This window comes from Galeopterus variegatus, unplaced genomic scaffold (assembly GCF_000696425.1).
Source record: "Galeopterus variegatus unplaced genomic scaffold, G_variegatus-3.0.2 Scaffold12773, whole genome shotgun sequence".
Taxonomy (NCBI): domain Eukaryota; kingdom Metazoa; phylum Chordata; class Mammalia; order Dermoptera; family Cynocephalidae; genus Galeopterus; species Galeopterus variegatus.
In genome coordinates, this window is record NW_007738884.1 from 21906 (window position 1) to 36139 (window position 14234).

Genomic DNA, 14234 nt, shown 5'->3' on the forward strand with positions numbered 1-14234 from the left:
CATGGACTTCTTATGATAAAAATAGCTACTATTTATTGAGTACCTACTATGTGCCAGGTCCTGTCCTAGGGCATTTATTTCATCTTTACAACTACCCCATGCTTATGCTTCTTGGGCAGATGAGGAAACTGAGGCCCTGGAAGGCTTATATCACTTGTTCCAAGTGCTGTGGTTAATGGCAGAGCCAGGATGTGAACCCAGTCTGTGCTCTTACCACTGTGCCTTGAAGGGGCCTGAGCCCTCACAGAAAGTGGCCTAGCAGCAAGTGTGAGAACGAGGTGATGTGTGGGGAAAGGGACTGATGTCAGATGCAGCCCAGGCTGGTCTCCTATGGAGGCTGCTTCCTTTTCCTCCCTCGCAGTGCGCCCACCCCTCCCTGAGGTGCACAGAGAGAGCCTGGGCCTGGAAAAAGGCAGGCACCTGGGTAGGACACAGAGTGACCAGTGGCCCTTCACACAGCACTTCTGTGCCATACCTGCTGTCAGCACTCTATGTATGCACACTCATTTAATCCTCACAGCAACCCTTACTCTGATCACCTAGCCATTTTACAGATGAGGAAGCTGAGGCACAGGGATGCCAAGAGGCTTTTCCAAGCTTATACAGCTAGTGAGTGGCAGACCCAGGAATCAGCCCAGGAGTCTGGTTTAGAGTCAGTGCGTTTAATTGCAATACGGGGCTTTGTTGGGCATGTGTGCGCCCATGGAGAATATAAATATACTCTGGCATGGAGACAGGTAAGTGGCCTGGATGACCTCTGGTGTCTGGGCACACCCTCGAGGAGGGCAGTGAGCTGGCTGCGCTCTCCCTGTGAGCCCTGAAGTCTAGTGGTTCTGCTTGCAGATGGCTTGACTGGCTGTGTGAGCAGGAGCTGGGTCCCAGACCTCTCTGTGCTTTGTTTTGCTCATCTGGGAGATGGATAGAGCCAGGTGACACAGGTGTGGGGAGGACTGTAGGCCCATGATAAAGGGTAGCTGTTAATTTTTTCTGCCCACCCGACATAGCTTCCTGGCCTCTCACAACACACACACATTTCCTGCCTCCTAAAGGTTTGGGACCGGCTGCCTGGCCAGGCTCGGCTGGGCCTCTAGACCCCAGGGAGCCGGGCGCAGGACAGGGCTCATCACTCAGCACTAAGCTGCCCCCAGCTCTGCCTGCTGCTTGTGGCTCCATCCATCACCTTTAATTTTATTTGATTTTATTTGAGCAGGAAATAGGTCTTGGTGGTGCCCGTTTATGAGCGAACACGGTTTTATTGCTTTCTCCATGAAGATAACGGCTACTGCACAGGCCCCCTGCCAGCTCCCCCGCTGCCACCCCTGCCTCTCACCAGGCTCATTTACGCCCTTTTGACACTCAGAATCACCCGCTCTGCCTCCCTCTCCCCTCTCCCTGAGTGAGGGACCCGCAGCTCTAGCCTGTCCTGGAGCTCCCATTGGCAGAGGCTGGCACTGGGGGCTTCCTTGACCCCACCCAGGGCATGCGGGAGCAGGAAGGGGGCAGTTCTTGGGCTTTCTTGGACTGGTCAGGGGAATAGTCTGGGGAGAAACTTCACAGTATGCACTGGGGACAGGGAGAAGGAAAGGGATCATCTTAGGCAGGGTCCCATAGCAAACACCCTCAGTTGGGAACGTGAACAGAATTTAATGGAAAGGTCCTTGACAGAGGCTGGGCCGAGTTAAGTGACCAATAAGGTATATGAGCACTAAGGACTACAGCAGTGGGAAGCTTTATCACCCCCAGACCTGAGAAGCAAGGGTGGGAATGGGACTAGGGGTCCCCATGACAGCTGGAGCCATGATGGAGAGGCCCCCCAGCAGGGCTGTGGCCTCAGAGGGGCAAAGCCACTACCACCACCTCAGAATCAAGGCAGGGAGCGAGCGGGAGGAGCACCCCAGCCTCTCTCCCCTCACCCCTCCTGTGCTCCTCCACCCCCCACCCCCGGCCAAAGCCAGCAGAGGACGGGGAGCCGAGCAATGCTGTCCTGGGGTCAGCCAAGCAATGCTGTCCTGGGTGCAGAGCTGGGCAGAGGAGCGAGTGGCTAGAGAAAGAATTAAATTCAAGACAATTTCCAGACCCCTGAGCTAGGTCTGTGTCGGCAGCTAGGGATGTCGCTGAGACCGTAGGGGGGTTGTGTGTTGGGGAGAAGGGGTGGCCCCCCACCATGGGGCTGAAGGGGTTGGCTCAATGGCTCAGGCAGTGGTGTTAAGGAGGGTCAGAGCCATCTTCTGCCTGGCATGTGGCATCGGGAAGGCTTCCAGGGGCAGGTGACATTGGGGTCAGGCCTGGGAGAACAGACAGATGCACAAGGGGGAAACAGGGCCCCACAGGGAGGAAGGACATCCAGGCAGCACCTTGGACGTGGGGCAGACCCCACAGTGTCTCAGGGAAGGCAGCCAGGCCCTTGAATTCTGACCCCTCTAACTGAGAATTTGGGGCTCGATTGCACAGAGAGGGGGCGGGAGCAGACGAGTCAGGGAAGGAAGAGGTGCAAAGGAAATGCCTGGTGCCAGCAAGACTGTGAGGTGAAGACCGAAGTGGCTGAGAGAGCCTGCGGGCACCCCAGGGCCCTTCAGCAGCCTGGCTTACCCAGCCACAGCTGTGCTCGTTACAGATCATTCCAGCCTCATTAGCTGCACCCCCTCCTGATCCCTACCTGTTTGTTAGCTTAGTTCTAATTATATGAGAGTCATAAAATGCTTTTAAAATAGCCTACAACTCACAGTTCTTGGAAAGTCTAACAGGTGCCTCCCTGAGTAATGTTGAGCCCAGGAGCTTTTACTGCAGGTCGGGGTTGCCAAGAAGAGATTGAGGCCTGAGCTTGGCCCCAGAGTTCTGGCTGAAGTGGTGTCAGAAGTTCCATCACCAGCTCCAGCGAGGGAGTGCCCCTTTGAGAAATCAGGGTGGGGAAGGCAGCAGGGCCTCCACTGTGACCATGTGTGAAGGCCTACTAGGTTCCAGGCATGTCACGTGCTCTATCTCCTGGGAAGTCGTGATCGTTCCCATTATACAGACAAGGAAACTGAGACACGCGTTCCTCTACGTGAACGCGTGTACTTACATCTATATAAATACGTATTCATCTATGTAAATATGTTGAGGGCAGAGCCAAGATTTGAACTTGAGTCTGCGTGGTTCACACCTAAGCTCCCTCTCCTGGGCCCTGATGCTCTCCAGTAGCCTTCACCTCCACCCTCAGCTCATGCCTTCATTTGAGCCCTGCCTTTGACCCTCATCCCACCACTTTGGGGAGGGCCTGTGACTAGCCTCTCTGAATCTCAGCTTCCGCATCTGTAAAATGGGGGCCCAGTCATCCTTGCCAGCCGCCTTTGCTGCCAGGGAGCAGGAGCTAATGGATTCATGAACAGCTCTCACAGCCCTGAGTGCCCCCATCCATGTGGAAGGGCGGCTGTTAGTTTGATTACAGACGCTGTGGCAGTTTCCGGGAGGGAAGTGTTTAATTGGGGGTTTTATTTCCAGCGCCAGGGTCTGACTTAATGAAACATCTCTGGGCCTCTTGTCATGCTGCCGCCCGGCTGCCTCCCTGTGTTGACAAGACCCCAGCCAAGCCCCTGGCTGTTATTTACCAGCTCCTCCCAGGCCAGATAAAGCTGAGCTGATAAGCAGGGCTGTGCCCCTACCCACCCTGCCTCCTGACAAGATGGGCATCTGGGGACCACGGGTCCAACCAAAACTAGCCCTGGCTTTTCATATTTGATGCTAATGAAGGATAATTGACAGGCACACTTGCAGGGCTTGTGAGCTGCTCAGGGACACAGTGATCCCTTGACTCTGTGCCAGTAATGCACATATCTGTGCACACACCACCTCCCCCCAGTCGGACCTGAACAGAGGCTCAGGGAACAGTGAAGGCTGCCTGGGGTCTGCATTGGCAAGGGGCCCTGCTGGGAGGGGTCTGGGTGTTGGGAAATCCAAGCCCAGAGGAAGGGCAGACGAGAAATGGCACATGGCCATTGTTGACTGCTAGCAGCCTGTTTGCTGACTTTTGACCTCTGGAGGCAAAGAGCAGGGGATTTGTACCCTGACTCTGCTGCATCCTCACTGGATGATCTTGGGCAAGTCATCTGGCTTCTAAGAGGCTCAGTTTCTTCATCTGTAAAATGGGGTTCACCATGCCTACCTTGTAAGGTTCTTCTGATGTTCAAAGGTATCAGGTATACCGTAGGTGTTCAAAAACTGATTCTGTAAAGCACAACTTGCAGAGAGAGTGTATAAGGAGCAGGTAGGGAAAGCACCTGAAGTTGCAGAGTGCCTACTGTATGCCAGACACTGTGCCAGCTGTGGAACAGGGGTATTATTAGCATTGCACTGCTGTGGGCTGTCCCGGGTAAATGGGTGGTTAGAAGGTTCGTGCATCCCAGGCTGTCACTGTGTCTCTCCTTTCCCTGGCCCCTTGGCCTCTCTCCTTTCTCCCTCCTTCCTCCTATCAAAATGGACAGCCAGAGCAGGGTCTGACACCAGTTTCATTCCCCATAGAGTCAGCCCAGGGCCCCATCACAACTCTTGGAGGTATCTATAGCCGAACACTGGTTTTTGCCTCATATCAGGACACTTGGCTCCTGGTGAAGAATTTCAGGCATCCATGCAGCAGATAAGAGAGGCATTCAGGGGCTTGCGAGGAGCCCTTCAGGTTGCTAAAATCAGATCAAGTGTCTCCAACTCCTCTGCCTTTGTGCATATGCCTGCTTTTGTTTGTAGACGCAGTAGAGAGGTATTGGGACATTGTGATTCCCACTGTCAGAAGTTCCGCTGTTAGGTTTTTGTTTCCTCTTCCCGGTGAAGTATCTTTTAAAATGCAGAATCTTCCAGAAGGAGTAATCCTGCAAGCTGATTCATCCCACTGTACTACCAGATAACTGCGGTCTCCTGAGGGGGGACCTATTTGAGGCTTTGTCTGTGAAAGGAGCTGGGAAGGAGGAGAGAGAGCAGGGAGTCTGCACTGTTGACTGGGGTCAGTTAGGGAAGGACAGGCCTGCTGATGTCTGACAGTGCTGGAAGAGGCTGTGACAGGACCCATCTGTGGGTGGGCCTGAAAATAGAGCCCCTTACTAGATGGCTGCACCCTTCCTGGGCCCCTGAGCAGGAGGTGGGGCTGCCAGCACCCTGCATGTTAATGGGGCCCCCTCCCCAGAGCCCCGGTTCTTCCCGCCGCCGTCATCCGCACCCCTGGCGGCTTCACTCTCTCCTTCATTCACACTCTGTCCTATCCCTGGGCCATCAAGCCATATGGCAGTTGAGGAAGCCCCAGGCGTGTGTGTGTGTGGAGGGGGGTGTGTTTGGTGAACATGGGAAGAGGACGTGACTAACTCAGAGGGGTCAGTTCTGGGGGAGCAGGGATGACTTTCAGGGTGGGGAGGACTCAGGGGCATCTAGTGCTGGGCAGGCTTCTCACTCTGGGCCAAGGCTCAGCTGCCAGGTCTCCCCGCCCCAGTGCTGCAGGGCCACGTGTACCGCTTCTGCACCACTGAAGGCCTCTGGCTGCACAAGGACAACTCCAGCCTGCCCTGGAGGGACCTGTCGGAGTGCGAGGAGTCCAAGCGAGAGGAGAGAGTGAGTTGAGGAGGGGTTCTGAGCCAGGGAGGGAGTAGCAGGATCTCAGCTTCATCAGAGCAGAGACCCTGGACTTCTGGTGGGCCCCCCTGTGGTCATCTCACCCATCCACCTGCCTCAGGGGTCTTTGCACACCATGCGTGCTAGTCAAATGTGGTGTGTGTTCACCTCCTTGGGCTTGGAACAGCGTCCGAGAGATCCAAGGACTGTCACCTTAGGTTATTCTCTTTCTTGGCTCTGGTATCCCCACTGGGGTCTGACTTAGGGCTCCACCTCTGCCCTTGTCCCCTGGGAAAGAAGAATGTGGGAGAGAGAGGGCCATGGGCTGCCCCATGTACATGCATGTCCCTGTGTGCACGCAGAGCTCCCCGGGGGAGCAGCTCCTGTCCCTTTACGTCGTCTACACGGTGGGCTACGCACTCTCCTTCTCCACTCTGGTCATCGCCTCAGCCATTCTCCTCGGCTTCAGGTAAGGGGGTCCGAAGCCCGGGAGGGGGCTGCTTCTTCCTAACTCCCCCAGATAGAGGAGGGGGACCCCAAACCAACCAACAACGCAGCAGGTTCTTCTCCCAAAAACTGTCCAGAGAGCCCTTGCCATGGAACAGGAGGTTGCAATCACAGGACACAACACTGCACTGCATCTCATCTCCAGTGTGTAAATGTGTGCACACATGCTGCAGAAAAGAAACAAACAAAACACCACCACACGTGCATCTCCCCCCAACAAACACCTGAATAGTGGATGGTAGGATTATGCGAAACCCTCTCCAGGAAGCGTGTGTAACTTAAGTAATCAAGAATTCAGTATGAGTTTAGAAAAGATCTCAGGGATTAGAGATTCTTCTCTCCCTGGAGCTTGTTGGCACCAGTGGGAAAGTTTCTCCTTAGGTCTAACTGGATGAGACATTCCTTCCAGACAAGGAGCTGGGGAAGAGTGCCAGGTGCTTCCCACTCCTTCTGCAGGTGGGGGTGGGCCAGGGGAGCAGGGTTCAAGGATGGGAGGGAATCAGACCTCAAGACACAGTAGGAACAAAAGAGGGGTATTCCCCCTTTCACCCTCAAGGCACTTGGCACGGTCCTGGGCACACAGCACATAATAAATGCATTCACTCAATGAATAGTCTCCTCTTTTATTATGAAGTGTTTCAGAGATTCAGTAACACAATGACTGACATTGCGATCACCCATCACACACTGTTCTGCCAAAGAAACAAAGCATCCCGTACAGTCGCACTTCCCTGCATAACCCTCTCTAATCAGGTCACTCTCCCTGCCCTGCCCCCACCAGAGGTAACCACTGAATGTGCCCCTTATAATTCCCACACATTCCCTTATACTTTGACCATATTTGTAAGTATCTATAAAAATATATAGCATGGTTTTGCATATTTTTTAATAGCGTGTTGTACAGGTTTGTCTTAGTCTATTCCTGCTTCTATATCAAAATACCTTAGATTGGTAATAAAACTTTATTTCTCATGATTTGGGAGACTGGGAAGTCCAAGATCAAGGCACCACAGATTTGGTCTCTAGTAAGGGCTCGCTCTCTGCTTCCCAGATGTCACCTTCTCACTGCGACCATATATGGGGGACGGGGCGAGAGTGAAGATCTCAAGATCACGCCTCCTACAGGCCTCACCTCTTAATATGAGCGCTGTTGCATTGCGGATTAAACTTTTTTTTTGCATTTTTAAAATTAAAGCATAATTAATTATACATATTTTGGGGGTACATAGTTGAATATCAATACCTGTGTCCAATGTGTGGTGATTAAATCAGGATAATTCACATGTTCATCATCACAAAATGCAATAAATCTGTGTCCATTAACCAATTTCTTGCTAATCCCCCTTTTTCTCCCCCTTTCCCACCTCTAATAACCACAGTTCTGATCTCGCCTTCCGCAACATATTATTGTGATTGTTTTCTTTTATTTATTTATTTATTTATTAGCTCCCACTTATGAGTGATGACATGTGCCTGGCTTATTTTGCTTAATATAATTTTCACCAAGCTCAACATGCTGCTGTGAATGGCAGAATTTCATTCTTTTTTATGGTTGAGTAGTATTCCATCGTGTACACCACATTTTCCTTATCCAGTCATCCACCGATGGACATTTAAGTTGGTTCAATATCTTGGCTATTGTAAATATAACTGTGATAAACATGGGATTACAGGTATCCCTTCCACATGATGATTTCCATTCCTTCGTGTGTATACCTGGTAGTGGGATTGCTGGATCATATGGTAATTTTATCTGTAGTTGTTTCAGAAACCTCCATACTGTTTTCCATAATGGCTGTACTAATTTACAGTCCCACCAACAGTGTAGGAGTGTTCGCCTCTCTCCATATCCTCGCCAGCATTTGTTATTCTCTGTCTTCTTGACAATAGCCGGTCTAAGGGGGCTGAGACGATATCTCAGTGTGGTTTTGATTTGCGTGTCCCTGATGATTAGGGATGTTGAGTATTTTTTCATATACTTGTTCACCATTTGTATGTCTTCTTTTGAGAAATGTCTGTTCAGCTCCTTTGCCCTTTATTTAATTGGATTATTTATTTTTTTACTATTAAGTTGTTTGAATTCCCTGTGTATTCTGCATATTTATCCCTTGTTGAATGTATAGTTGGCAAATATTTTCTCCTATTCTGAAGGTTGTCTTTTCACTCTGTTGATTGTTTCCCTTCCTATGCAGAAGCTTTTTAGTTTGATATGATCCCATTTGTTTATTTTTTCTTTTCTTGCTTGTGTTTTCGAGGTCTTATTCATAATGTCTTTGCCGAGTCCTACATCCTGAAGAGCTTCCCATATGTTTTCTTCTATGAGTTTTATAGTTTCAGGTCTTATATTTAAGTCTTTAATCCATTTTGAGTTCGTTTTGGTATATGATGAGATGTACAGGTCTAGTTTCATTCTTTCACACATGGCTATCCAGTTTTCCCACCACCATTTGCTGAAGAGGCTGTCCTTTCCTCAATGTATGTTTTTGGTGCCTTTGTTGAAGATCAATTGGTTGTAAGTCTGTGAGTTGATTTCTGGGTTCTCTATTCTGTTCTGTTGGCCCGTGTGTCTGTTTTTATGCCACTACAGTGCTGGTTTGGTTACCTTAGCTTTGGAGTATAATTTGAGGTCAGGTGGTATAATGCCTCTGGCTTTATTTTTTTGCTCAAGATCACTTTGGCTATTTGGGGTCTTTTGTTGTTTCACACGAATAATAGAATTGTTTTTTTCTATTTCTGTGAAGAATGTCTTTGGTATTTTGATGGAGATTGCATTGAATCTGTAGATTGGTTTGGGTAGAGTGGTCATAATTCTTCCAGTCCATGAACATGGAGTGTCTTTCCATCTTTTGGTGTCCTCTTTAATTTCTTTCAGCAGTGTTTTATAGTTCTCATTATAGATATCCTTCACGTCCTTGGTTAAATTTATTCCTAGGTATTTTATTCTTTTGGCAGCTATTGTAAATTGGCTTGTTCCTTGATTTCTTTTTCTTCTAGTTTGTTGTTGGTGTAAAAAAAAGCTACTGACTTTTATGTATTGATTTTGTATCCTGCAACTTTACCGAATGCGTTTATCAGCTCTAGGAGTTTTTTGGTAGAGTTGTTGGATTTTTCTACATATAAGGTCATGTCATCTCCAAACAGGAAGAATTTGACTTTATCTTTGCCAATTTGGATTCTCTTTCTTTCTCTTGCCTAATTGCTCTGGCTAGTACTTCCAATACTATGTTAAATAGAAGTGGAGAGAGTGGGCATCCTTGTCTTGGTCCTGTTCTTAGAGGAAAATCTTTCAGCTTCTCCCCACTCAGGATGATATTGGTGCTGGGTTTGTCATACATGGCTTTTATTGTGTTGAGATACTTTTTTGTTGAGAGTCTTTATCATAAAGGGGTGTTGAATATTGTCAAATGCTTTTTCTGTGTCTATTGAGATAATCATATGGTTTTTGTCCTTGATTTTGTTGATGTAGTATATCATATTTATTGATTCGCATATGTGGAACCATCCTTGAATCCCTGGAATGAATTTCATGTGATCATGGTGTATAATCTTTTTGATGTGCTGTTGTTTTCTGTTTGCTAATATTTTGTTGAAGATTTTTGTGTCTATGATCATCAAGGATATTGGCTTGTAGTTTTCTGTTTTGTTGTATCTTTGTCTGGTTTTAGTATCAGTGTGATGCTGGCCTCATAGAATGAGTTTGGGCAAATGATCTCTGTTTTGATTTTTTGTAATACTCTGAAGAGGATTGGTGTTAATTCTTCTTCAAAGGTTTGGTAGAATTCAATAGTAAAGCCATCCAGTCCTGGGATTTTCTTTGTTGGGAGGCTGCTGATTACTGCTTCAATCTCATTGCTTATTATTGGTCTGTTTCGGTTTTCTATTTCTTCTTGATTCAGTCTTTGTAGTTTGTGTCCAGAAATTTGTTTCCTCCAGGTTTTCAAATATGTTGGTATATAGTTGTTTATAATAGTCTCTAATGATCCCTTGTATTTCTGTGGTATCAGTTGTGATGTCTCTTTTTTCATTTCTGATTTTTGTTATTTGGATTTTCTCTCTTCTTTTTTTAGTTAGTCTAACTAATGATTTTTCTATTTTGCTTATCTTCTCAAAAAACCAACTTTTTGTTTTATTGATCTTTTTGATCTATATATTTTATTGCCTCTATTTCATTTATTACTGTTCTGAACTTAATTATTTCCTCCTGTTGACTAATTTTAGGATTGAATTGGTCTTGTTTTTCTAGTTCTTTGAGGTCTAATGTTAGATTTTTACTTGAAGTCTTGCTATTCTTTTGATGTAAAGCATTTACTGTAATAAACTTTCCTCTTAGTACTACTTTTGCAGTATCCCATGGGTTTTGGTAAGTTGTGCTTTTATTTTCATTTGTTTCAAGGAATTTTTTTGATTTCCTGCTTATTTTTTGGTTTGACCCGTTGGCCATACAGGAACATGTTTATTTTTATTTTTTATTTTTTTTAATTATTATTTTTTATTTATTTTAGTTATTGAATCAAAATGGATTATACATATTTTAATATGCTGATTAAATCAATGTTACTAGCATATGTATTGTTACAAATTGTAATTATTCTTTATGCCCCTTGTCCAACCTCTCCCCTTCCTCCATTCCCTCCCCCCTCCCCCCTCTAATTGCCCTAGATTTCTTCTGTCCTTCTGAAAGAATAATGGTTACTCTGTTAACCTGTTGCCTAGATGATCTGTCCAATGCTGAGAGATGTGATCAGGTCCCCCAATACTATCATAGAGCAGATGCTTCTTCTCTCACTCTGAAATGGGTTTTGTGGAAAGAGACATCCTCTTCTTTTCTTTGTCTCTCCTGGTGACTTTTCTTGTGTGAATGTACTCCAGTGGTTGGTGGACCATCTGCATGGTGGCTGTGGTGTCTGGCTGCTTTTGCAGCAGCCATGGTTATTGTGGTGGCTGTGGTGGGCCACCCATGTGGAGGTGCTGTTTTTGGCATGCTCCTTGGCATTGGCGGTATGCCTGGTTGTGGGGTATGTTTGGTCCCCTTCCCCATGCCTCTGGTCCCTGAGCAGGCCCCAAGGTGCTGGCACCATGTGCCTGGTTGTGGGAGAGGGGTCCGGTCCCCTTCTCCATGCCTTGGGTACCCAGGTGGGCCCCAAGGTGCTAGCACGGTGTCCCTGGTTGTGGGAGAGAGGTCCAGTCCCCTTCTCCTTGCCTCAGGTCCCTGGGTGGGCCACAAGGTACTGGCGTGGTGTGCCTTGTTGTGGGAAGAGGGTCTGGTTCCTGGCTCCATTCCTCAGGTCCCTGGGTGGGCCCTGAAGCTCTGGCGTGGTGTGCCTGGTTGTGGGGGAGAGGACCATTCCCCTTCTCCTTGCCCCAGGTCCCTGGGTGGGCTCCAAGGTGCTGGCATGTTGTGCCTGGTTGTGGGAGGGTATTCTGGTCCCTAACTCCATACCCCAGATCCCTGGGTGAGCCCCAAGGCGCTGGCTCAGTGTGCCTGGTTGTGGGAGAGAGGTCTGGTCCCCTTCTCCTTGCCTCGGGTCCCTGGGCAGGCCCCAAGGTGCTGGCATGGTGTGCCTGGTTGTGGGAGGGGGTCCAGTCCCCTTCTCCATGCTTCAGGTCCCCAGGCTGGCCCTGAGGCAGTGGTGCAGTTTGCCTGGAAGTGGGAGTGGGGTCCGGTCCCCAGATCCAAGCCTCCAGTTCCCAGGCAGGCCCCAAGGTGCTGGTGGTGTGCCTGGGCCAGAACTAATTTTTCATCCTTTGCTTCTAACATGAGGGAACTTCCTGTGGGAACCAGTACTTGAGCTGTGTGGCTGTTTAAATTGCTACTTTGCTGCTGTTTCCCTAGGGAAGGCTTTTTGTGCAGCTCAGCGTTTAATGGTTGACCTTATAGGTACTTCCAGCTCTCCAGAGACCTGGTGGATCTGTGTTCTGTGGAATCTCTGATCTGGGCCTGAGTTTTTTCCATCAAACTGCACCCCATGCAATTCTGCATTCCTGACTAGTCTCCTCTGAGTGGTCCTGTGCTGATTGGGGAGGAGATCAGCTGTCCTTGCTGTGTCCCCAGTGTTCTCCTGATGGGCTTATCTCCCCCACCACCCATGCTCCAAACACTTCCCATGGGACGGGCCCTGCGCTGGTCCCTTGCGATGACTCACCGGCCTCTGAACAGCTCCCTTTTTTCAGCTGTTTTGGCTCCTCATTCCTGCGTGGGTCCACGGGAACCCTATTAGTGGTCTTGCTGTCCTGGGGGCTGCCAAGGCCTTCTTCTCTCTTGCTGCCTCCAAGAGAGAGAGGGCACACTCCATCTGAAGGGCACAGCTGCAGCTTCTGCTGGCTCCCGCTCCATGTTCTCATCAGCTTGAGCCTTAAAGCAGCCATGGCCCGAAATGCTCAGAGCAGTTTTTTCTTTCTCTCATCGTAGTTTCTCCCACCTTCATGAACTCCATAGGTCTCTCCTCTTCTCCTAAGTTCCAGCGGCCCCGGCTTGGCTGATGTTACATTTTTATAGCTGTAAATTTGGTTGATTTGTGGGAGAGAGTGACCCTGCAGACCATCCATTCCGCCATCTTGATTCAGGAACATGTTGTTTAATTTCATCTATTTGTATAGTTTCCAAAGTTTTGCTTGCTGTTGATTTCTAATTTTATTCCATTGTCATCTGATTTCAATCTTTTTAAATTTGTTGAGACTTACTTTGTGGCCTAACACATGGTCTATCCTGGAGAATGATTCATGTGCTGATGAGAAGAGTGTATGTTCTGTAGTTGTTGGATGAAATGTTCTGTAAATGTCTCTCAAGTCCATTTGGCCTAACATGCTGTTTAAATCCAAGTTTTTCTCTGCTAATTTTATGTCTAGAGAATCTGTCCATTGCTGAGAGTGGTGTGTTAAAGTCCCTAACTATTATTGTGTTGGGGTCTATTTCTCCCTTTAGATCCAGTAACAGTTGCTTTATTTATCTGGCTGCAATGATGTTGGGTGCATATATATTTATAATTGTTACATCTTCTTGCTCAATTGATTATATAATGTCCTTCTTTATCTCTCTTTATAGTTCTTTGTTTGAAGTCTTTTTTGTGTGGTATAAATATGGTGATTCCTGCTTGTTTCTGATTTCCTTTTGTGTGGAATATCTTTTTTTTTTCCTTTTTGTCTTTTTTCGTGACCAGTAATGGGATCGCAACCCTCGGTGTTGCGCTCGTACCGCGACCGGCAACGGGATCGCAACCCTCGGTGTCGTGCCCGCACCGCGCTCAACCAGTGAGCGGACCAGTCTCTATATGGGATCCAAACCCTCAGTGGGAGCGCCACCGCTCTCCCAAGCACCGCACTCTACCGAATGCGCCACCGGGCCGGCCCTGGAATATCTTTATCTATCCCTTCACTATTAGTTTGTGTGTGTCTTTATTGGTGAAATGAGTTTCTTGAAGGCAGTATATAGTTGGGTCTAGTTTTTTAATCCTTCCAGCCACTCTATATCTTCTAATTGGGGAATTTAATCCATTTACATTCAGGGTTGTTATTGAAAGTTACTGCACTGTTTCTGCCATTTCATTATTTTATTATGGTTGTTTTATATTTCTTTTGTTGCTTTCTTTCTTTTTTATTGTTTGTCTTTGCTGTTTGGTGATTTTTTTTTTTTTTGTGGTGATAAGATACATTTTCTCTCTCTTTTGCATTTCTGTCCTACTAGTGGTTTTTAAAATTCTTTCTCATGTAGTTATGGTGATGCAGGACTCCCTTGAGGATTTGTTCAAAGGCCGTTCTTGTGGTGGTAAATCCCCCCAGCTTTGATTTGTATGAGAATGATACTATTTCTCCTTCATTTTGGAAGAAAAGCTTTGCTGGATATAGTATCCTTGGTTGGCAGTATGTTTCTTTTAGAACTTTGAATATGTCATCACATGCTCTCCTGTAGGATTTCTGTTGAGAACTCTGCTGTTAGCCTCATGGGCATTCCCTTAAAGGTGATTTGATGCTTTTCTCTTGCTGTTTTTAGAATTCTTTCTTTGTGTTAGATTTTTGACAGTTTGACTACAGTATGTCTAGGGGAGATCCTTTTGGTGTTGAATGTGTTTGGGCATCTTTGAGCTTCTTGGATCTGTGGGACCATATCTCTCTCAATACCTGGGAAGTTTTTGGCTATTATGACATTACTTTTTCAATGC

The 14234-nt window shown here is 47.6% G+C and overlaps 1 protein-coding gene across 1 annotated transcript in view; it reads left to right on the forward strand.

Moving 5' to 3' along the window:
* Positions 1 to 14234, forward strand: part of LOC103581312 (glucagon-like peptide 1 receptor) — a gene marked incomplete at its 3' end in the record, with an annotated part of 19875 nt that overhangs the window by 1840 nt on the left and 3801 nt on the right. The window contains exons 3-4 of the mRNA XM_008563180.1: positions 5453 to 5571; positions 5934 to 6040. Of these exons, the coding sequence (XP_008561402.1) occupies positions 5453 to 5571; positions 5934 to 6040 (226 nt within the window). The remainder of the gene's footprint in view (positions 1 to 5452; positions 5572 to 5933; positions 6041 to 14234) is intronic.